The 25,878-nt window shown below is 33.6% G+C and overlaps 1 protein-coding gene across 2 annotated transcripts in view; it reads right to left on the bottom strand.

Annotated features, from left to right (window-relative positions):
• The window catches only part of PRR16 (proline rich 16), a 272,472-nt gene that overhangs the window by 91,629 nt on the left and 154,965 nt on the right, over positions 1-25,878 (bottom strand). The window contains exon 2 of one of the 2 annotated variants that reach the window (XR_013764771.1): positions 11,640-12,544. Coding sequence is in view for 1 of the 2 variants with exons in the window: in XM_079145678.1 (XP_079001804.1) it covers positions 11,789-12,544 (756 nt within the window). In the remaining variant the exon portion in view is untranslated. Of the gene's footprint in view, positions 1-10,193; positions 12,545-25,878 lie in introns of those variants that run through there. The other variant, XM_079145678.1, reaches the window with a different exon arrangement.

The raw sequence follows: 25,878 nt of genomic DNA, 5'->3' as shown, positions 1-25,878 counted from the left end.
TACCTCTAAGTCATTCTCATCTCTCACACATATGATGAAATAAGGTATCTTTGTAAGTACTGATTTCATGCTATTTCTATTAGAATAAAATAATATCAGATGTACCAGTCTCTGTATAGTATCAATGAATCCTAATCCTGCTGATATACTAGAATTTTCTAGGTACTTTTAAGCCTACTAGTGGATTAGGTCAGGTAATAGGTCGGGTAAAGAGATTCTGATTTAATTGTTCCAGAATGAGGCTCAGGATTTATAGCCTCCTGGGTAAATCTGATGTTTACACAGGACTCAAATCCACATTCGTATATATGGGAAAGGAAAGAAAAAAGGATCATAGGATCTGAAATATTCCTGAATACCGTGGTGCACTGGTGTCTCTATTATAAAATGCTAGGAATTTTTAGAACTTATAGTCTCAAATTGGCTCATCTCTCCATCTGGAAACTAAAGTTATGTTCTCTTTGATGCAATTAGCACCACAATTTTATAGAAACCTTACATCCCTTCAGATTTGCAGATTTTCCTAGGCCAGGAAAGGAGGGGAGAGAAGAACTTCAATGGAGTCATTTTCCACATTCATAGAAGCCTGCCCCGCCCCATCATTGCCCATATCCAAGACCCAAGATTAGATAGGAATTTTGCTTCCCACATCACTGTCTGAGTATGATCTACACATGTCCTTACCCTTCTTCACGACTTTCAAGTGTTGATTCCCATATCCCTTCTTTAAGAAAACCACTTCTCTTATGGGGTTTAGAAAGGAGTTAAAAGACAGCGATCTTTTGGGAGAAAGGTGTTTTTATATTAGCTTCTGTGTTTAAATTTTGACAGCAGAGGGAAAAATAACAATTGTGTTTGACTACTTAAGTTGGGCTGCATCACTCATCATACTTGATCCATTTTAGAAACATCCCTAAAACGCTTGTGTAGTACATGCTGCCAAATCCATTCCAGCTCCCTGTTCTTAAAGATTAGTGTATATCAAGTAATCAGGAGCTATTATATTGACCTTCGGCGTACAAGAAATCCAGAACAGCTTCCTTCATTTCATGCAATGGGAAATTTATGAGTACTGACCTTTATAACTCTAAGCTAAGTAAATGTCACAATTTTAAACTATTAATAAGGAAACTCTTAGGCAGGAAACTACAGACACAAAAATAGTATTTTCAAATCTCACCGCAATCTCCTCAAACATTATAAGGAAAAATGCATTAAATAAAAGCAATAGAAAATTCTAGAAGATCAGGAAATTGTAATCAATAAAGCACTTTACACCTGATTGTTTCTTCAATGAATTTAGTCTCTCTCTATATAGTTATAAAATTTATATAAGAACTATGTAATCATTTATATAGTTATATATGTATATAATTTATATAACATGAATATATATAATAATTTATAGAATAAGCTATAGAATATCTATATAATTTAGCCTCTATATATCTAGCTATGTACATATAATATATGGAAGAGAGAGAGAGAAAGAGAGTAGATGGCTGCTGTATCCTTGTAATTTCATCAAACAGAAGAAAGAATTCCCCATATTCCATATACATGATCCAGATAGGCACTGTACATGAAATAAAACAAGAAACTTAGAAAATAAAGTTGATGTAAATGCTGAATATAACCATGCAAAAACTCTTAGAATTTTCTTAAAGGGCCAAAAATTCTTATAACTTTGTGCATGTTTATGTTTTATTCCAGTAAAGTACATAAGTTTGGCATAATTTAAACAGGATACCTCTAGTACAAGTCTAGCTATGAATCCGATTTACTTTTTCTATTTTTATCTTTGAATCTAATGTGGAAACCCACGTCAATAGGAAGTACTGTTTTGTGTCCCATCTATGTCCACAAGAGATTTGGATAGAGTTTAGGATGAGATGGGTTTTAAATGAGTGCAATTTAATGGATAAATATAAACGTGATTGAAAGTTTTCAGTATTATGAGAACATTTAGACATCAGATCTGTCTCTGAAATCCTTCTTATCAGTTCAATTCATCTCTGGAAGGAAGAGCAGATTTTTCTACACATTAAGTTAGTCAAAGTATGGTTTATCTTCAAATTTAAAAGAAAAAACAAGAAAAATAAATGTTTTATTTAAAGTGATAAAATGTATCTAAACTTTCATAATTTAATTAAATGGTATAACCTCCATTTACTCCATTGGACTTGGACCAATTTTAAGTACAAAATTTTAATTCCTGTGCTTTTTATTCTTTACTTAAGTTTTTATTTGACAATTTTTGTTTTAGATATATATACTGACAGTATGTATTTTGACATATTATGCATACATGAGTATAACATTCTAATTAGATCAAATTCTTGTAGTTGTATTTGATATGAAGATTCACTGACATGTAAAATGCCAAATATTGTGTTAATACAAATACATAATATATATGAACATAAGAAAGTTTATGTCTTATTTATTCAAACTGTCTTGAGCTCAAATCCTCCCACCTCAGTCTCCTTAAGATGCTTGGGATTATAAGCCTGTGCCGCCACACCCATTGTAAATAAAAAATGTATTTTGGGAATATGTATACATTCAAGAGGACTAGGTTGAGCTACTTAGCATTTTTATACCTCATACACTTATCATGTTTTTGGGTGACAGTTTATTTCATAATTTCAATTATTTTAACTTCCCTTCTTTTTGCTGAGCACTTTTTGCATGTGCTTGCACTCTGTATTAACACAAATTTTCTTGCTTATTTCATCTGTGCCAAGATTCTGATACATTAATATGTAGTGATCCGTCTCTTATAAAGAATTGCTTGCTTTAAGTTAGCACAAATACATTTTAAATCAAGTGAAAGAAACATTTCTGTGCATAAATACGCACAAGTTCATTTAAATTGTAAGGAGTTCTGTTTTACAACCTATAAAATGAAAAAATTGAATTTGATTGTTATGTTCCTTTTAACTTTAATATTCTGTGTGATAACTGTCTTCAATAATACTGATAACTTAAGAGAAGATACATGTTTTTTAAAAAAAATTTAAATGTATTTAATTATTTGTTGGTTATATTTCTATATACGTATTTGGATTTTGTTTTGTGAATCCATGTACCTGTATTGTGCCCTCTTCATAACTGATTTATTTAAGTTATGAAAGGATTCAGATACATGGTAGAGATGCACAGATTAAGATTTACAAAACCATAACATGATTTCAGGCTAGAGCCCTATGTCCAAGACTAGGTGGGGCAATCTAAAATGAGCAAGGCAAGACTGATGGTGTCAGTAAGTAGACTATTTGGATGGAGCAATTTTATTATTATTGACTGGAATGCCCTAAAACAAGGCTTGGGAAAGGATTTTGTTAAAACTGACAAGTGCAGAGTTAAGAATTTTAAGTAGCAGAAAATCCTAAATCATCACATCTTCTGGATTGTGATTAAATGATGAAAAGAAATTTTCTCTATTAGAAATCAGCAGAATGGAGCAGAGGACACTCAAGCAAGAGGCCCAGTGACCAAGAAAGTGACAAATGCAAACATCAGAAGTGCCAGGAGAGAAGCCTGTCCATAAGGAGGGTTTGTTTTAATATAAATTTACTATAATAACAGATAAGTCCATTTAGAAACAGAAGTCTCTGAAAATACAGAATTTCATTTTTTTATTTTAAATAATAAGCAAAATATAGTCATTATCTGATGCAACTCTGATGTGTTTAAAAGGAAGTCAACAAATCCAAATACTCTGTATCATAAAGGGTGGTTTTGAATTAATAGAAAATAATAGAATCAGATGACATTTAAGACTATTGTTGTCAATATTGTTGCCTTACAATAAAAGTGTTAAGTTCCTGTGACTACAGGACTTGGGGTTCTCAATCCTTCTGCAAGGCACCTCCCTGAAATATGTATTCAAATATGTTACGAACTTTGATTAAATCTAAGCAATAGTTCATGCTTTGTCAGAATTTTTAAACATCACTGATAAACATAAACACTTCTATGAAATAAAACTTGATGATTTAATCTCTTATTTGAATAAGCATTTTTTAGAAGTTGTAATAGATGTCTAGTGGTATTAGAAATTAATTAGTTTGACAAATTATTCTCTAATAAATTTACTCATGTGTTGTTATTGTATATTATCATAAGCAATTAAAACTAAGCTACTCTTGTCAAAACACTAATAAACTGTGCTAGTTGTTGTAGTCACCTCCAATGTTCTATCATGTTCATTTCCTGACTTGCTAATTCACAAAAATTTAATAAATCAAACATAAGATTTGTACGTGTGAACCGGCAAGTTTCTAAAAATAATCATTAGGTTTGCTTGATAATAGTAACTACGAAAACATCTAAATGAAAAAAATAACTTTTTAAATGAGAAGATTAATATATCATTAACATTAAACCTAGGCAAATACAAAACAACCCACCAGATTAACAAGGAACATGAGTAATTTGGCAAGAAGTTTCCCAAATTAAAAATAATGATCTACATTTGTTAATGGTTTTACTATTAGTAAAACACTTTCACAGTCATTAAGTAATTAGGGCCTCCTAACAAGTTGGTGGGCGGTACCCTTCAGAGGAGGAATGCAGGGGAAAATAGGGGGACTGAGTAGTGGGGGATAGATAATTATTATCAATGTTAATGATAATGTAAGAAATAAAAAGTGTGAAATCATGCAATTTGGGAACAAGTGCAGGACCAAGACCTAATAAAGGAGTAGCTAAAATAGAACAGAGAAATTGAAATATCTTTTTTTTTTTGGAAACAGGGGACATGAGCTGGGAAAATGTGATTTTGGAGCAAACAAATGTATTGTTGACCTGAACTATGTGGTGTAAAACCACTCTGCGTCAACAGAAGAGCTTTCATTCCATGTAAGTTACATAATATAATTTAAGATAAATAGTAATTAGCTATCCTACTACACATATCCTAATTAGATTCAGTGCAGAGGACCTTATGAGAGTTTCTGACATACATAAAGAACAAGGTAGAATAATTTGGTGATTTTGTGCATCCAATAATTCTGAAGGCTGAAGAGCTGTTGAATCCTGAAGCTGCTTTTGTATATTGCCTCACCTATTTTACAATTCAGCATTGACGCCCAGGAAAGAATTCAAGTGTGTGTCCTGGTGCCTTAGCAGTTTGATCGGGGTTTATGCAATTACAGACAACACCCTTACGCTGATTTCACTCTCCGTGTCCCTTACTTTATAGTGCAGGATTAGACAAGCCCAGAATACATACATAATGACTTGACAGTTCCATTACATTGAAAACAAACAAACAAACAAACAAACAAAATAGCACCATTATCTTCATTTTACTCTGTTTATTTTTGCAATACCTGGGATTGAACTCAGGGCCTTACGTATACCAGACAATTGCTCTACCACTAAGTTACATCTCTTGCCCTATTTTCATCTTAAAATAAACCTCAGGCCTGGTGAAGTAATTTGCTCAGGAATACTTGAGAATTAATCAAATTAAAACTCAAACCCAGATTTTCTGGTTTTAAATTGATGTTTGTCTAATGTACTGTCTTCTACATTAATATTACATATACCTCATAATTTTCTTCATGGATGAACTAAATTTCAGTATTAGGGCTATACATTTCTTTTAGTATTCTAGATAGATGAATATACATCTTCAAATTAGTTTCATGAATCCTCTGGGGGACAATTATTCATAGAGTAACCTAAATTACTGCAAAGTTATTTATTTAGAAATTTGACAAAGGGAAATTCAGTATGAAAGTCTGAATTTTTAAAAAAATCTAAGTTGGTGACTCTTCTCAGACAGAATTTAAATTTTGAAGTTAAGGCTATAAAAAAGCCAACCCTCACCATAACAGATGTCAATTTCCCCACCCAGCTTTTACCCGGGTTGTCGTCAGGTTTGTTTCTTTTCTCTGCATCTCTGTTCAAAATAAGATGGCATCTTAATTCATGGCAAGATTCAAGGAACATCAAGTGCTTTGAAAATGAAAGGAAATCTATGAAAGTCTACAAAATAGTTATATTATTCATCGAACAAAACAAAACCAAAAATACCTCATTGGAAATGATGGTAGGTGCAGATCTCCTGTTTCTGGGCAAACTGGGACTACAGGCAAGGCTGTGTGACAAGTTTTAATTGATAAAGCATGGAGGGGCTGAGATAGATTTCTGCAGTCACCCCTTCTTTGTTTTGGTAGTCCTGGAAAAGGAATGTGCATCCACAAAATCAACACACCCTGCAGTGCTAAATGACTACTTGAGAAAATCACTTAGATACAGAGTGAACTTTAGGAAAGCAAGAAACAACTCATGCCTCTGAGATGTGGTGGCTATTTGCTACTGTAGTGTGAGGCTCAGTCTTCTTTGACTAATTCAGAAATACTCTTAGGTTTTCTTATTATACATCTTTCAATGACTTTCTCAGGCAAGTTCAAAAAATGATAACCATCATTTCTATAGATTACCTGTGTACAATTCAAGGTTGATACTTTAATTCAGTTCTGGAAAGTGGGCAAAGAATGTGGGCTATAAGGAAAGGCTCCTGCCTCATAGCCTCTGGCTTGGCTACTTATGGAATCATAAGGCCTTGAGCAGTCAGTTTCCAGTGCCATAGTTTTCTCATTTGTAAAATATAGGTAATAATGTTGAACAAGAAATGATTTTATAAGAAAAATAATGTATGCAAACACTGAGAAGAGTGTTTGGCATAAAGTAAGCCTTTGAAAAGGTTAGATATCATGTTTTAGCACTTTGAACCCCAACAAATAATAGGCACACATTGATTCATTTAACTGGTCTCAAATCCCTGTTAGTGCTTAGAAGAGTTGACAATTACTTTATCAATTTGTGGAAAATCACAGATATTATCTAAGACCAAAAGGATGAAATACTTTTATTAGGGATGTTTCTAAGGCACTGGTTCTTTAAAGTTTCCATAGAGTGAACCCACTGCTATTTTAGTTCTCAGGATCAATGTTAAATAGATGAAATTCACAAATGAAATACCAGTGAGTGATAGTGTCACATTCAGGGTCAATGGCAAGAATACTAGAGAATAGAATTTCTTAGAGAAAAGATCCAAAATAATAGTGTTTGAACTTGTGTGTGTTGGGGGGGGCGGGGAAGCTGAAAGGTGAAGTGATTGGTATAATACATGAGAAAATGAGGCTTGCATTATTCAGGAGCTCATTCATTTTAGACGGTAGCTAAATTGCCTGAAATCCCTTTCATGTTCTGCAAAGATCAAACACATTAAGAATGTCAAAACAACATTAGATAACCCTTTTCAAGCGTCAAAATAACTTATCAGAATAAAGGAAAGATTTGCAAAGTTCAGGGCTATGAAGAACACAATTAAATGGTGATGTTTTGGGATGAAAAAGTTCGAGAGTCATACTAACACCAAATGTCAACCCTGTACCTAATAAGCAGCTGATTTCAGCAAAATACAAAAATGGAGGTGCTGGATTTCTATCCTTGTAAACCAAGATAAAAACACTTGATTTATACATTATTATTAGAGTACTTGTAATATGCACAACGTTTCAGAGAGAAGTTAATCTATTAATCTACCTATTTTGTTCACTCTACAAGGTACAAACAATATTTCCTTCTTACTTCCCTTTGGACTTCAGATAATGCTATGCCCCATGTGGATTTAACTTCATTTCAAAGAGGGGGCTACTTGCAAAGCCTCTTTATGTTCTACTTTTTTTACCTCAGCAAAGATGAGAATGATAAATCCAGGGGATTCAAAAGAAATGACACTCTACATAATTACTGCTCCACAAAGATGTAACTAACCTGCAATTTTATGTTCAACACTCTGAGTGTCCTAACAGTAGCATGTCTATCATTATTTCACAGAATCAGCAGCTGGATTCCAAAGCTACAAAATGTTTACTCTAAAAACATAATTATAGTGTCATAGCTACCCATTGACCAGAAAATGTCATGTGATTTTGTGATAATGTCTAGTAATTGTCAGACTCCATGCACTTTACCTAATTATGCGATATGACATTTTAAAGAACTTTATTGCTCATAAATAATTTCCTCACTTAGAAAACAGGCATTTTATCAATGTAGTCTTTTGCTATAATTTTGAGTGTACATTTTAGAAAAATTTTCTACCAACAAAATTAGGAGAAAGAAACCAAATCTTCAAGATAATTATAAGAGTAAGCATTGGATTATTACATATAGTCTATGGGGGAAAAATCAGGCAAGGAGTGATTCATGACTTGATTATAACATTCCTAGTGCAATTATGTGCAGAACTACTCAGATTTTTCTTCACACGGCACCCAGAAAGATCTATAATTAGGATCTACAGATTAAAGGTCTCATATAGTTTCAGAGACTGGGTGGCTGTTGTTTAGTCATGCTAAAAGCAATTACAGATCTGTCCAAAGAAGGTCACATAAAATACTGTGACTTATTCCTATATTCATTAAATAATAATGATGCAGTTATAATTCAACAAATTTTTTAAGTTAATTAAACTCTTCTATGAAAAGATTAATTTTGCCCAGAATATTATTAAATTAATAAGGGGAGTATGAATACTATATCATATTGGAAGTGTGGACAATTTTTCTTTTGCATGCCTTTGTATTTAGTGAAGATATTTTTTATATTTAGCCTTAAGCATGATGTAAAAGTATTTGTTTTATTTCTCTTTATAATTTCTTATAATTTTGGAAGGTAGATAAGAATTTGATCAATGTTTTACCTTTCATTGTTAATGATACAATAACCTCCAAAAATGGAAAAATAATGTCTAAACTAAAAAGACAAAAATCTTTCTTATTCTAATTTATAATAATGAGTGCCATGCCTGTTGAAATACATCTTATTTTGTACTATGAATGAATATTATCATAAGCAGTGTATCACTGTATTACATTTCATAGGATCATCACTATCAAAAGAGTATGGGCACTATCTCTGTGTCATATCATTAAGAAGTACTTGCATTTATACTAGAAGCTTTTTTCAGTTTGTGTTCTTCAGGAGGAAAGATATTATGTTTTGTGATGATTTGAAGGAAAATGTGGAGTGCTTGCTCTTCAAAATTTAAATTTGAAAGCATTTGGCTGATCATAAAAACTGTGCTGCCATCTATGACATTTTAATTACGGATTCCAAGGAAAATATAATGATGCTGTATATTAATTGCTATCCATATTTCATAAGTTTACTTAAAATATAATCAAGCTTCAGTAAATGTTGCAAAATCACCAGTTGGTCAAAAAGACAAAATGGTATGATATGACCTATAGATTAATAAAATAATCTGGAGTACAAAAGTCTCAATATTTTTGTATCGTAACATTTAGAGTGGATTATAAATAAATAAACCCTATGAAGGAGCAAAACCAACAATTTATAACATTTTGGGGGCTGAGAGTCAACTCAACTTCTAGGCCACTGATTAGTTATAAATATGTTGAATTAAAAATGAGTGAAATTTTGGTATAGGTCACCAATCATAAAGAAAAATATGGTCTTTCATAGGGAAACTTTGTATACACTTTGAGGAAGAGAGATGGATTTGAACCTCTGAGATTTTTTTCTAGACATATGACTCAATGTCCCTCTTTAGTCAGCTTGGAATGTTTCAACTTATTCGACTTGCTTTATTACAAGCAAGTCTATGATCTATTCTGTTGATGATTAGTGACTGTAAGATTGCTCTACTTTGGGATCCAGCTTGGTTTCCAGACCTCAGCAAGGGTCAAGGTCTCAAACTATATGGTGGTTATTAATTCAAAGTAAATTACTAAGGAAGGAAGATGAACTAAAAGAAGAAAAGTTTATGTCTCCTATGATTGCTCATCATCTTGAATGGTTTAGCACTTGATAGACATATGAAGGGGAGTAATTGTTTAAAACAAGAAACATAATAAAATCCTGAGTTATATCAAGACTGAATGCATGAAGGAAAAAGTTAGTATATTATTTTGATGTTTAGCAAGTCAATCATTCATTTGCCTATGTAATATATTTTAAATTATTGATCATACAGTTAATATATTTTAGATTATGGCTTTTCTTGATTTTTGTTCTTATGATTTAAAACTTTCTGAAACATTGTATGATTCTGCTTGCATTATCTTCATGTTCAAGGCATGAACATAAAACAGCAGGCTGAGTAGAAGTTTAGCATTCTGTCTTTAACTTATTTGATCATGTCTTTAAAAAGCCTATTTTATTTTCATATTCCATCCAAAAAGAATTATCATCTTTTATCCAAAATGAACTATCATCTCTTAATAGAAAGTTTTTAAAACAGTATTCCAAATTACCATGATATAGCTGAGAAAAGACAACAAAGAAAGGATTATAGACTCCCTCTCTGTAGCATCAAAAATTAAAGTTTTAAAATCAAGAGTCGAATATTCAAAAGGATAAGCTTACACAATATTTAGCTTACACAATGAACAAATTTCCATCAGCAATTCTCTCTACTCTGGAACAAGTTATTTTCAGGCACCTTTCTTCACCATAACTTTAAAGGAAATGAACACATTCTACTACTGGGACAAAACATCTTCTCAGTCCAAATCAATGCTATTGGGAATCAAACTTGGTTCCTGGGTAGGCCAGTTTGCTAAGTTGTCAAATGAGACTGAAGAAAAGAACTTTTATATGATTATAGAAGGAAAAGATGCCCTCTTTTACTCTATGGAAAAGCACAGAGACATCTTTCAACTGTGAAGAAAAATAGCTTCAGGCCAATGCTGAGCACATCCTGTTACCAGAAACATCTATATTTTTCCTTTGATTATCCTGTGAATGTTGGTTCTTTCAGGGAGGCAGAGAACTTGCTGGTGCAGGAGGCAAAATATTCCACATCTGCCATGCACTGGTTTTCAGTGTATCCTGGAAGAATGCTGAGCGTGAGGACAATTTATTGGGCCTGGCAATATGGAGAACGTTCAACTGGTAGGTCCTAAAATACCACAGTGGACGTGGACAATATGCAAATGTGTAGAAGCATTTATGACATGGTTTACATTTAATTTAGAAAACTCTGATATACACTCACTGAGATCTCCTCCAAATCCTGATAAAAGTTGCTACCCACTGTGATGAATATTAACATGGAATTAAATGAACCAATACTTCATTTTAATTCTGAGGAACATTTGGTTTTGTCATTATTTACTATTATTTTATTGACATTCATTTCCACAGACCAAAATATTTTATTACACATATAGCTGAACATTTAATTAATAATTGTATAGCATAGAAAATAAACTTTTGATATTATCCTCAGCATTTAATAATGCAAAACTCGTGACAAACATCTTTAGAAAAATTAATAAAATAGTCCTTCTGTATTAAAATTTCTTATTAAAAAGCATTAGATAAAGTTAAGAGTATGACATGTTTTTAATGCATAGATGAGTTAGGCATGAATAAAATGGATCATGCTGTGGGTTTATTACTAAATCAAAATATCTGAAATTCCATTTCTCATTATAAATCAAAATATTTGAAATCTGAAGGTCACAGTTTGTCATAGGTCAAGTGCAAAAACAATGCATTCAAATGCTTCCTTGTTCTGCAGTTTTTGATGATGTTCATTTAAAATAATGTTAACTCAGGACATAAGCAATGCACTGAATACTTACCAGGTGGATTTTTTGCCACTTTGTTGAATGCAGGATTAGTTTATTTGGGCTTTTTATTGCTTGAGTAGAAAGTGCTCATTACTTATTATTTTATTCTTATAATATAGAAAATAAAAATAAAACCAAAAAGTTTTTTTAAATGGCATACATCACACTGTTGTAGTGGTTGATTTCCTCAAGATGGTCTTCTGTGGTTTTGGTGCAGTGGGAGGAGGCACAGTTGCAGGTCTGAGAGGGGGGAAGCTGTTACTGTGGCTTATTCCCAGTCCCCCATTTTCTAGGGGGAAAGGAGGGAGGTGGGGTGGAGGAGGGAGGGGAGGGCCTTGGAGAGGAATCTTTCCTGGCGGGTGGAGAGGTTCATTGTGTAAGTGGATCTCCCTGTTTTTTATGTTATACCGGGTATCACAGTCAGGACAATAGCCATGGTACTGCACTTTTTCATTAAACCGTACTCGTTCCCGGGGCCCTGCCTGGGGACACCTGTCTTTTTCAGGTCTGTGCATCAGAGGCTGCACTGGAGCCTTGTCCAAGTTACTATTGGGTATGCAGCAGATATCTCCATTTGGAATTTTCTTGGGTCCACCTGGTAAGCCTCCATTCCGCAGAAGGGTGCCATTGGTCTTGACAGGATTGACAGTTGGCACCACCCTTTGAGGGTCTTCACACCTCACAGGCGTCAACCGTGGAGGAGGCGGTGGAGGGTTTGGCTTTCTCAGGACGGTGAGGATAGCAGATGGGTGTGCTGGAGGTTTAATGAGTGGTGCGTTAGCCTGCACTTTGATCTTCTCTATGCTGGAGGCCGTGGTGCCGCTGGAGCTACTATTCAGCGTGTCTGTTTTGGAGCTGTCGGTCATCTCATCCTCCAGCTGTAGGTCAGAGGTCAGGGTATCAATCTGGTCAACCACCTGGTAGAAAGGACAAGGTAATTGTGTTGAAGAATGATTCAAAACAAAAGATGCTATAAACATTTTTTTTTTCTGTCTAGCTTTCATCTGCTTTGGGAGCACTGACTGATACTGAACTGTGCATTCCATTGCTGCTTCAAATTTTCAGTCAATAAACTTACAGAACAGCTACTATTCCACAAAGTGCTAACTGGTTGATAGCACAATTTTAAATGCCTAGAATATAATACACTATTTATGTGCACATTCTATTCCTGGTTCTGATACACACCCAAAGAGAATCCTGATGTAAAAATGTAACTGCTTTGTTAAACTAAGAGAATATAACTTCTCTTCTGCTTAGCACATAGAAAGCTACAGAAGAAGTTTTTTTTCAATGTGGAAAGTGAGAAAAAGCCAAATAATGTGCAAAATTTTAATACTGTTTTGTTCCTGAAACATGATTGACCTTGTTAGGCAGTGCTGAGTCAGCTCCAGCAGGTCAATTGCTCTCACTCCTAAAAATATCCCCATCTTCCACCCTAATAAATTTCCCTTCTTTTCTGTTCTCAAATTTCTGGGTCTTCTTTCTGACCACAATATTGCGAGTCTGCTTTCTGCCTCAAGGTGTTTACACACATTAATATTTCTTCTTGAAATGCTCTGGCCTCTCTTCTACATCAAATTAACTATTTCAAATATTTAGAATTTTAGTTCAGGAGTCATTCATGAATGACTTCTCAATCCTGCTGCAATTATAGGTCAAGCTAGTATGTTAACTATCCCCAAGCAATCTTATTTGTTTCTTTGGAAGCTTTCACATCATTTTAATGATGTGTTGAGCAGTAGTGTGAATACTGAAATATTTCCCACATAGTCCCTAATCTCAGTGAGAGAAGGGTCCTTGATTGGTTTTGCTGTTATATTCTGATGACCTGATACAGTAACTGGTATTTATTAGGGGCACAGAAAATATTCGTTAGGTAAATACCTTGTGGATCCTTTCTGCAGTTCAAGTGTGAACATAAGCATTTTCTTTCTTATTTGACTCTTGGAAGTTGTTATTACTTTAAAACTTACACAATTATTCCATGGATATGTAAAGATTGGAGTGGGAAGGTATGTCTAACAAATTTGAAGTAGTGGAACTGTCACGGCTCATGGGCACTGGGTACCAGTTCACCTGGAGATGTATCTATCCCATTTTTTTTTTTTAATCATATTAAATATTTACAGCAAAGGGAAGAAAACTCATTTGCTGTGAGGGAAGTGGAGCTGATTTTCAGAGCTGATAAAATACTCCCTAGAGTATTGATGATATGATAGGCCCTGCCTCTTTTCAGTCCCTGCATTATTATTTCCCAAGGGTCTATTAAATGCCAAGAGAAGAAAACACAAAAAGGAAACAATGCCATCATGAAGCAGGGCACATAGTGGAAGCGCCTGACTCTAACTAAATCCTCAAACAAGTAACAGTAAAGGTGCAATTTCCCCTAGTGCTTGAAAGCATATGCAGCATTAAAGAGGAGCACAGGACCCCATGAGAATGGTGAGTGAAGTCCTCCTGGAAGGTGAGCTGCTGTTAACTGGCAGGAGAAGAGTGGTTCAAGTATCAGCTTAGGAAAGAGCATGATCAAGTTCCCAAGAAGAAGAGGGTGCCTGAGTGAGGGCTATTTAAAGAGTCTATAGGATGAAGAGCACCATAAAATAGGATGGTGGAGAAAGGGGTTGCAGTGGGACACTGAGAGCCCTTGTAGTGCTGTGATCAAGTTCCACTTAATTGAAAAAGAGTTCCAAAAGTGAGACAATGAGTTTGTTTACGGGAACCTTGATTGATACATATACATACGTGCATGTATATATATACATAAAGCTGATGTGTCCCCTACTTAAATTATGCAGAATTTCAAACAGGAAAATATAAACAAATCCTCACCCAAGACATACCACAATGCAAACACAGAACACTGAAAAACAATGATAATTGTTTTTTGGTGGGTGGGGCTACTGGGGATTGAACTCAGGGGCACTCAACCACTGAGTCACATCCCTGGACCTATTTTTGTATTTTATGTAGAGACAGTGTCTCACTGAGTTGCTAAGTGCCCCACTTTTGCTGAGGCTGGCTTTGGACTCGCAATCCTCCTCCTTCAGCCTCCTGAGCTGCTGGGATTACAGGCGTGCGTCACCACGCCCAGCAATAAAATTTTTACAAGAAAAAGGAACATGAAATACTCAAATAGTTATGGAGTAACAAAAATTAGGTAAACAGGAGATGTTTACAAAATTAATAGGCACCTCAAGAAAACTTAGAAATAACATTTCATACTGAATGAAAATAAATGTAATTTTATATAGTTTAACTTTTATGCACAAATGAGAGAGAAATAGACATTTTCAGACAATAAAGACTAAGGGAGTATGCTTCTTACAGCTCAGTATTGAAGTAACAACAACAAAAAAGAAAATTCATTGAAAAGTAAGAAAAAAATCAGAAGAGACTGGAATATAAGAAGTACAGATGAGCACAAAAATTGGTAAATGAGTCAAAAATACATCAGTTACAAAACAATAATTAATGACAAATTTACAACAGGATTCAAAAAATGTAAAAACTAAAATACTTGGGAAAATAACATGTCTAATTGTAGGACAATCAAGGTCAAAGCATGTCAAGGCCTCATTGTATTCTTTCAAATGTGGGGAAAAAAATCACTATTTCATATTGATTGAACTCAGAGCATAGTAAGTCAAGGATGCATGCATAAAAATTTAGGGCAACTACTGAAATGATAGACTTAAAACTATAACTTCTAAAATAATATAAAGAAAAAAAATTAGTATAGAAAATTCAATAAATCTTTAAAGGGCAGAAAATAAATGAATGAAAATAACATAGTAAATAAAATCACTGCATGAGAATACAAATAACTTCAACATATTTGTAATCATAACAAATACAAATAAAGTAATTTATATTAAAAGTGATTTCTGTTAAAGAAAAAAAAAAAGTGAAAGAAATAAGACATATTAGGCAAATAACTACATGAATACTGATGCCAGGAATTGAACCCAGAGGCACTTACCACTGAGCCACATCCTCAGACCTTTTTTATATTTTATTAAAGATGGGGTCTAGCTCAGTTGCTTAAGGCCTTGCTTAGTTGCTGACACTGCCTTTGAACTGGATATCTTTCTGCCTCAGCCTCCAGAGGCACTGGGATTATAGGCACACACTACTGCACCTTAAGACTAAGTCTTAAGAAAGAAAAACAGTATAATGTCAACACCAATTTAGGTGAGTAAAGGCATGAAACAAACTGAAGGTTCATGTTCATGTAAGCACACACACATACATACAAGAAAATTGGGGAAAGTTATGAACAACTAACTCACATAAGATGAACACCATATTTCCAAAGAATATAAGAATATTCTCGATGTCACTAGTACTCAAGGACACACAAACTGAAGAAAATTGAGAAGGCATTGAAATAGTTAAAATCAAAGAGGTGAGCTCTTGTGTATCAGCAGGGATGCATCTCAAAAATCTGATATGGAATAGTTTTAAAAGCTGTAAAAACACGTATTTGGTATCCATATACTGTTTATTTAGAAACACAGGTAATTTAGTTTATATAATAAGAAAATAAATAATACACAAGGAGGAAGAGGAATGGATACTGGGAGCCATCAACAACAACATAATGAAAATATTTAATTTTCAAAAATTTGATATAAAGTAATTATGATAAAATGTTAACATTTATTCAAATTTATCTTTGCTTTATCAATTTATTTTCAATAATATGCATATCATTTTGTAATAAAACATTGGTTTGAAATAAAGTTTATTGTGTATATTTAAGGTATATACATGATGTTATAAGGTATACATGGATTATCATATATTGCATAGTGGAAAAAGTCAATGTATGCATCCTCTCATGTGTTACACATTTTGCTACCCTGTGGCAAGCACAGCTACAATCTACTCATTTAGCAAAGAATCCTGGTTGCAATACACTACTATTAACTATAGTCCTCATGCTGTACATTACAATTTTGATGTGTTCATCTTACATATCTACTACTTTGTATCCTTTGACTTCTACCTGTCCCTTACCTTCTCCTTCCCCTGTTCCTGGTAAAAATGTTTTATGCCCTATCTCTGTATATTTGACTTTAAAAATTAATTCTATGAGTATTTTTCTTTCTGTGTCTGGTTTCTTTCACTTAGCATCATATCTTCTATTTTCATCCATATTTTGGCAAATGGCACGAACTCCTTTTTTAAAGGCTGGATAATAAATACTTAATACAAGTAAAAAAAAAAAGAGAAATTTTAAAAAGTAGTTTCTTCAGAGGTCATGTGGAAAACATATTGAAAGCTGTTGAAGTTTATTTGTTTGGCTAATTAGACTTCATTATAGACAAGTGATCAAGAATAAATTACCTAAAAAATCCACTGTATTTTAATAATAGCATATCTCTGTCTCTTTACTTATGCTAACTTATGCTAGTTATCATGTTATAACTAAAGGAATAGTCACCATAGGAATTATGGAATTAAAGAGAAAACAAAGTGAAAGAAAGTAGGACTGGTGGGGAGAGATTATTTTGTAGATTTTTAGAGGCCAGAAGATAGCATGACTTGAGTCATCAGTCTGAGAACATCCACACCTATACATCAAGAACCAAGGACAAATGTATATCTTAAACTTGAAAGTGGGTTAGCTGTCCAAGTAACTACAGCTGCTCAGGTCTGTGGAGGACTTTGCAAATGGGAATAAAACAGAAAAATTTTAAAGAGAGAATAATGATGGGTGCTGTACTTGGCAAGTCCCGGAAATTTTTCTCTTTTTTTTTGTGGAATATTTTATTATTATTATTCTTTTTAGTTATATATGACATTAGGATACATTTTGATATAATCACAAAAGCATTATTATAATTTGCTGTAATAGAATTCCCAGCACTTTCCCCCATCCCGTCTTCCTCCCTCTGCTCTTCTCCCTCTAATCTACTGATTTTTCTGTATTTTTTATAGTTTTTTTAAATTATTATCTTCAAAGAAGTTATGAATGGACTGGGGAATAATTAAGAATAATGATAATTGTAACTTAGGAATGACATGAGCTTGAAACTTTCACATCTGGGAAAATATACCTATTTTTATTAAAGAGAACAGGTTTAGAAGAAATTAAGTGATTATGTAATATAACTTATTTGAGGGAATAAAAATTCAGTATATATTACTTATATACATCTTAAACTGTAAAGAATAAAAAATAAATATAATATAGGGATGTTGTCAGAATAGGATTCAGGAAAAATAGATTTACCTAAATTTAAAAAAATAACAAAAACCAAAATAGGATCTCTTTCTGCTGTGCTCCCACCGTGCCTTAATGCACTGGAATTGTCTGTTTATCTCTATTCACCTCAGATCAGTAGTCTTTCTACCCGTTATCTCTAACAGAGAACACAGTGATTGCCTAGCCTCAGTATTCAATAGAAATTTGCTTAGTGAAGGAATTGAATAAATGTAAACTCAGAGAAAAATGAATTACTTCCATTCTTCCCCAGCTTTCCAGACTTTGGTCTGATTTACAAGGTCTTCAACCCTGCCAAACCCCTAATGTCCAGAAAGACACATAGGAAAAGGAAAGAAAGGAAAGAAAGAAGAAAGAAAGAAAGAAAGAAAGAAAGAAAGAAAGAAAGAAAGAAAGAAAGAAAGAAAGAAAGAAAGAAAGAAAGAAAGAAAGAAAGAAAGATAGATAATAATTTGGTGAGACTAGGTTACCTCTTCCTGTGGTCCCTGAATCTTAAACCCTTACAACAAAGCTTGGTATAAAGTATGTTTCATTCCAACTCCTCAACAACTAAGAGGGCTTTCAATGTATATTTTTAAATATTTGTATTACTCCAAATGTATTGATAATTTTCCTAAATCATACTTATGTAATTTAAAAAACACAACATAAAGTTCAATTACCTAGAAACAAGATTAAAATAAAAAAAAAAACAGGCTTCTTTCAATTTGAGTGACTCTTTCTCATCAACAATTCTCATCAATTCTCAGACACAAAATTTCAATTACAAAATTAATGGAGGAGAAGGAGGAATTTAACTTTAACTGAATCCATTATAAGAAAATGTATTCATTTTTCTAACATCTTTAAGATTGACCTATGAAAATAACCACATGTTAAATAGGTGGTATCAACGGTAAATAAATAAAAAGAGAAATGGTTGGGAGCCAAAGGAACTTCTACCAAGAGTGAGATAATTTTAAAAGCACTTGCTCCCTGCCCAACACACACATACACACACACACACACACACACACACACACACACACACACACACACACTATCTGATCATGCTCAGTAGCTGCACTCAAATGCTGACTGACAGAACTTTGTTCAAGGGACGTACAATACACAGGGTAGCAACTGACAGACCCTTGTCAGTTTCTTCCCTGGGGGGAACAAATATCAGTTTGACAGAGTAGATTCAGAAAGTAGTGGAGTTAGCAGTGAGGATATTCTATCATTAAGACAGCTGGGCCAATTTATCCAGGACTCATGTTCATAACTCACATATTTTATTTTCACTTTGACAGTAAATCAAATTTTTAAAAATATCCATCTACCTCAATGATCTACTGTCATAGTTAAAATAAATCATTCTTCATCATATAGCATATAACTTTGTGCTCTGTTGCTAGAATACAGTAGACTTCAAATACGGCATGTGAATTAAAATGTATTGATATATCCTATAATTTTCTTGTGAATGGTCACATTAGATTGAATTGTACCTATGTTAGAAAAAAATTTAATAAATGAAAACATTTGAATTATACCACAATTTGGTTAACTATGTTGACATTTATTTGTGTAAAAGAATCTATAAGAATCTTAAAAAGCACAGTAACCTTTGCACTTCCCAACCTCTAAGAAGGCTCAGCAACAAGTATGGAAAAATTGCTGGTGGTATAAATGCTTACTTCTGAAGGAATAACTAGACTTGCCTTGGAATACTAGAGCCACCTCTGGATTTCTAGAGCAACCATTAGTTCCCTGATATCATTGTTAATTAGTGATGAGCCCAATCAGCCTCTGGGATAGTTCTGTACTTTTCCTAAGTTCTCTTTATCACCTAGCCCAACTAAATATGTTTCTCTTTACAATATGAAATAGCAAATAACATAACTAACTAACTAACTAACATGTGTTAGTTAGCTTTTCATCATTATGACCAAAATACCTGACGAGACCAACTTGGAGGAAGGAAAGTTTATTTGAGCTCACAGTTTTAGAGGTTCAGTTCACAGTTGACCAACTCCATTGCTCTGGGTCTGAGGTGAGGCAGAACATCATAGCAGAAGGGTGTGGTGGAGGAAAGCTGTTCAGCTCAGAGAAGTAGGAAACAGAGAGAAAGGGAGGAGCCTGGGACAAGAAAGATATAATTCCCAAGGCCATAATTACCAGCCAGCAGTCCATTCCAATTAATAATCTATCAAATAGAATAAGGTTGCAGCTCTTATAATAGATTCATTTCACTTCTGAACATTCCTGCATTTTCTAACATATTGCATAGCACTTAGTGGAACATTAAATATCCAAACAACAACAATAACAATAATTGCATTATCTGACCCTTACATATTCTCCTTATCCTTGATATGTTTGGAAGAGTGTATGACATAGATAATGGAAGTAATCCAGGGTAAATTAGGTCATATTCTAAACTGTCAGAAACTTAGGCTCTAAATTTCTGCTTTGCTAGACGTAGGATCTGGCCTCTGTTTTCATGTTCAAACTCATGGGTTTTTTGTTTGTTTGTTTGTTTTCTTCTTTCTAGTTTTACATGACAGTAGTCTATTTTAACAAATTTATACAAATGAAATATTCTAATTAGAATCCCGACCTTGTGAATATACATAATGTAGAAATCACTGTGGTGTACATAGAGAGTTATGTCAGATTCATTCCACTGCCTTTCTTATTCCCACCCCTCTCCCTTCCCTTCATTCTCCTTTGTCTAATCCAATGAACTTCTACTCCACCCCCCACAACCCTCCATCCCTATTGGTTGTATGCTAGCATCTGTATATCACTGGAACTTTGGCTTTTTGGGATTGGCTTACAAAATTCATGGTTTTATCTGCACATACGCATTTGAAAAAGTGAAGGATGGAAAAGGTGGGGAAGGCAAGCCTGCTCCTTTTTAATGAGGTGTCTAAGGAGCAATGCATTCCTTTGCTCATATCGCACCAACCCAAATTAAATCACCTGGAAGGAAGGAATCTGAGAATCAAAGACTTTTATCTGAATTTAGGCATGCTGGGTGAAAAGCTATCATTCTACAAAAGGAGAAAGAAAGGATATTTCAAAAAGGAATGAGCAACTTCTGAAAGACTAAAACAAAACACACACTCCTTCACACACACACTCACACACACATCTAGTCATTCTTATTTGGAAGTATATTTAGAGGATATGAACTTATTTAAAATTTTTGCTAAAAATATTTTTTCATCTTTTCTTTTGACATAGTATAAAGTATATTTTTATGAGCTACTATGTTGCTTTCTTTTAAAATATGTATATAAATGCAATTTATACTTTTTCTCTGAAAGTGAGCTAGATTTACAAATAAATTTTAAAAATTATCATTCATAGTTAAGCTTACTGGAGAAATAGTTAAAAATACCTTTTTTGCCAAAATCATGCTAAAACTAATAAAATTTGTCTTACTTTGATATTCAATTGGATTCAATGAATACGGTTAGTATTTAAATTTAAATTTTAGTATTTAAAATTGTGTTAAACATTGAGGATAAAAAAAGAAGGTTTCTAGCTTAAAGGTTTCTAGCCTAATAGAAACTTATTATATGTATTTAATGACTTTCTCCTGTAATCATCATTTTACATATGCATAAAAAACTAAAAAAAGTAATAACTTCAGAAAACTTTTTCAGAGTGGGATATGAATTAACCAGATATTTTTCTAGATTAATTAAAAAGGTGGAAAAAGCACTGATGAAGTCCTGGAAGGATTCCAAGTGTGAAAGTGGAATAAGGGGTGGAGGAGACATAACCCAAAATTTAGAGTGGGATATTGTGCCATTGCTCAGGAGGATAGACTGTGTCCCCCAGCCCCACATTTTCATGTGCACTTACACTGGTAACCAGAAATAACTCATATCCTAAAGAAAAACTGGGATTCTTGCTGCAAAGAAACTGAACATGTCTTTGGATAAAAAGACAGCTCTGTGTATGGCTTATAGAAAATAAGATAAAGACATCCTTTACTTATTTTCCAATGAGGTTGATGAGAATGGATCAGAGCTGCCAGCTTGTTTTCTCTATGATCCCTAATGTCTTGCACACCCATCTGACATATTTAGACCCTCCAGTCAGCATCCTCCCTTGCCCCATGCATATAGAATGACTCTAAAACACCTATATAGTCAGAATATAATATGACTGAGGATCCTGTGCTACTTAAGCAAGAATACAAAATAGAAAGACCAAATTAATGATCAGATCAATATTTAAGATAAACCTGACATTATTAGTGAACTAAAGAGAACTGTTTAGTAAATTTAATTAATTATTTAGAGAAGTTTGAGAACATACTGCAGCTATAAAAAAAGAACACACTGTTAAATTTAAAAAAGCAGTCAGAAAAGTGAAAAGTGTTTGGAGTATAAAATGCAAATGTTAAATTAAGAGAAAAGATTGTTAGGAAGTCTTAAATAAAAATAAAATCTAAGCCAGGCACGGTGGCACATGCCTGTAATCCCAGCAGTTCAGGAGGCTGAGGCAGGAGAATCACAAGATCAAAGTCAGCCTCAGCAAAAGTGAAGCACTAAGCAACTCGGAGACCTTGTTTCCAGACAAAATACACAATAGCTGGTGATGTGGCTTAGTGGTCCAGTGCCTCTGAGTTCAATCCCTGGTACACGCCCCCCCCCCCCAAAATGAACAAAACCTAAAAATATTCTCAACCATAAGGTATTTTAGAAAGTTAAAATACAAGAGAAAAGTTAAAAGAAAAAAAATCATCACCCAAAACAGCAACAAAACAAAAGCATGTAGCTTTAATGACTGATTAAGGTGTTCCAGAAACAGAAAGAGACAAAATGTGAATTAACAATAATCAAAGAAATAATAGGAAAATATCTACAGTTAGTTGAGAATAGAAATATAGAAATGGAGTTTCAGGTGGAAATGAACAATGTTTATCAGAATAAATGAAAAGGAAAAAAATTTCAAGCACTTACCAAACATAAGACACCCAGAAAAAAATGGGAATAAAATGGTAACCACAGTTTCTTCAGGAAGAATGGATGATGAAAGGCCTTTTACCAGTAGCTTCAAAAGTTTACAGACAAAATACTTTGAACCCCAATTCTATACCTGGCTAAATTAACAATTTGTTTCAAGAGCAAACTGAAATATTTTTATATACCTGAAACAAAGACAATTTACTTCCCTTGCATCCAGTCTTTAAAAGTTCATTAAATACATGTTTTTTTATAGTAAAAATAGAATCTGAGAAATAAAGAACACATAGGATCTAAGAAATAGATTACCCAGAAGTGCAAAAATGCAATGAGAACTGTATCATGGTCCTAGTAAGCAATTATTCTAAATTAAAACATAAATTCAGGCTCCAAGGATAACTAATAATGGAATATACTCAACAGATTCTATAACTGGAAAGTTGTCATGCCTTGGTATCAAGGTGAAAACAGAACCACTGCAGTTAATGTTATGTAAGAGAATTCATTTGAAGCTTGAATTCTCTTTTGAGAGGCTGGTTCAAGTTTAGATACATAGGTTTAAATTTTCTTCTCATTGTTTATTTAATTTTTGTTTCAAACATGGTAGTTACTGGTTTTCTCCTCCTCATTAGGCAAAAGTCAAATAAAACAAAACAAAAAAAATCTAAAACCAAAACTCCTAATGCTTTATTTTCCATAAAGTTGAGTAAAATGACAATGTTAAAGGTTTTTTGAAAAAGTGCTTCAGCATATGGAACAGAGTTTACACTAAGGAAACAAAAACATTTGGAAAGAATTCTCCTCCTGGAATAGACCTAACATAGGATGGAGATGATAAATTAGGTGAATTTTATTTTCCTTAAGACTTTTAGAACTTGATTAGGAGGTAAGGGTGCACGTGCATATATTATTAGCCTGATAAGAGTTAAAATTATAGCACCTAAAAAAAATCAAAGGAAAAGGTAAACTATATAGGGGGTCTTCTTCATACAAACTAATAATCCCATATGGCATGATTTGTGCAGTGTTAAGAGATATGCAAGTACAAGACAGCAGGAAAAGAGGTGATTTTTTTTTTCTTTCCAAGCAGGTCAGTCAGGTCTTTTCTGTTCAGAAAGAGTTTAAAACTAGGTGATATCTGAAAAATGTCTTGAATGATAAAATAAAGTTTGGAGGAAGAGACCTTTTTTAGCAGAGGCAATAGCCCGTTTAGTGACATGGAGGTATTGACTATAATATTTTTATGTGTTAAAAAGTAGGGGATGGCATATTAATAAGAAACAAAGCTGGAACGGTAGATGAGGGTCAGGTTGCAAGGGCGGCTGTAAGCCATTTTCTGGAGTTTACTATTGATTGCAGTTTTAAAGATCAGTCTCCCAGAGATTCAGATTTTCAACTCCAGGAAGTGTTCTGACACAGTAGATAGATGCAGATGTTTTTAGTGGGTTTGTCTAATTATTTTCTAGCTTTAGCATGGATAGTATATAGAAAGCACAGGTCTAAATATAAACTTCGACTCTAGATATGTTTTGCCTAAAAACATTAGTGAACCCTAACAGCCTTGGAAAACTACAAGTTTCAACAGTTTATGTTGCTCTTAAGACCAAAATGATTTAAAAATTTTAGCTCTAAATTTGTAAAACCAAGATGTTTAAGTGTTTTTTAAAGACCCATAATACAAACACAAAAAGTACCTGGTTTCATTTAATTCATTTTCTCTTACAACCATAAATATTTTTGAATTGTTCCTGAAGAAAGAAGAAATCTCCTAAATTATCATACACAGTTTCTAATTGTCACATGCCCAAATGTTTACTTTTCAGTGTAAGAAAATATAAAATAAATACTAAGAAATAAAGAAGATTTAAAGCAGAGTTCAGTTCCATAGTTAAAATATGCTACAAGTTATGAACTTTTCATGTAATTCCCACATTACCTGTCTCTGTTTTAGTAAGTGAGCTATTTACAATTGTTCTTCTCTCTATAACAAACATTACCCACAGATTGTAATGACTGAAACAGCATTACTAACTTTAATTTCTGTTTTCCTAAGATTTCTTGTTATTTTATCAGGCAGCATGCCTCTGCTGAGGCTTCCTGTAAAGTGTGAAAGAAACATCCTTCATCATAATTGCTTTAGCAGCCTAATAGATGCAAAGACTCATCTACTTGCACTTTATAAATATATACTTCAAAATGATTCCATTATGTTCATCATGTGCAGAAGGAGGCTGCAACTCAAAGTAATGGAACTGTAAAACTAAACACAATCTTACAGTTCTCACCCTTCACATCTTTTTGCATTTGTAAAATTGTAAATAAAAAAAGAAAAAAAGTCCCACGTTATCTATTATTTTCCTAGTCAATGTTAAAATAGCTTTGTAAAGTATTCTTTCAGCATCCCCAGTAAAGTAGGAATAACAAAATTCCTCTGTATCCAATCTACTCTTTCTCCCATTCAATCTATTCTCTGCATTGCAGTTAGAACATTCTTTTAAAATATGTATTTCTTATATACATATTTCTATAATATGTATTATTAACAAAATCTTTCAGATGTTTCCCATTGCTCTTAAGATGAAGACAGGTAATTAACAAGACTGCAGTACTCATGGGAGTCAAGCCAGGTTATTCACACCAGGTACTCCTGTGCCCCTCGTTCTCACTCTGCTCCTCATTTCTCCTAGTCCTTAGATGATATTAATTCCTGCCTGTGGGTCCTTGTGTAAGTCATTCTACATATCAGCCTAGTTATGCCTTTCTGCTAACACACACACACACACACACACACACACACACACACACACACACACACACACCTGCCCTTTAAGACTTAGCTTCCATCTGGGCAAACTTCTTGGTCTCTCTCAGTCCTCCTACACTACCCTAGAGCTCCTGTGTGTGTTTCCTACCATGTTCCATTCTATAATTAGGTTTAATTAGCCTCTTAAAATTTGTCTCCTTGGCAAAATCAGAACCTTGTAGTCAGGAATATCTGGAATAGGAATACATACTGAGGGAATAAATGAATTGAAGCAAAAATAATGAAAAT

The sequence above is a fragment of the Sciurus vulgaris genome (genome assembly GCF_902686455.1).
Source record: "Sciurus vulgaris genome assembly, chromosome: 6".
NCBI classification, from domain to species: domain Eukaryota; kingdom Metazoa; phylum Chordata; class Mammalia; order Rodentia; family Sciuridae; genus Sciurus; species Sciurus vulgaris.
Note: the sequence above shows the minus strand (reverse complement) of the source record. Positions and strands in the feature narration are given on the sequence as shown.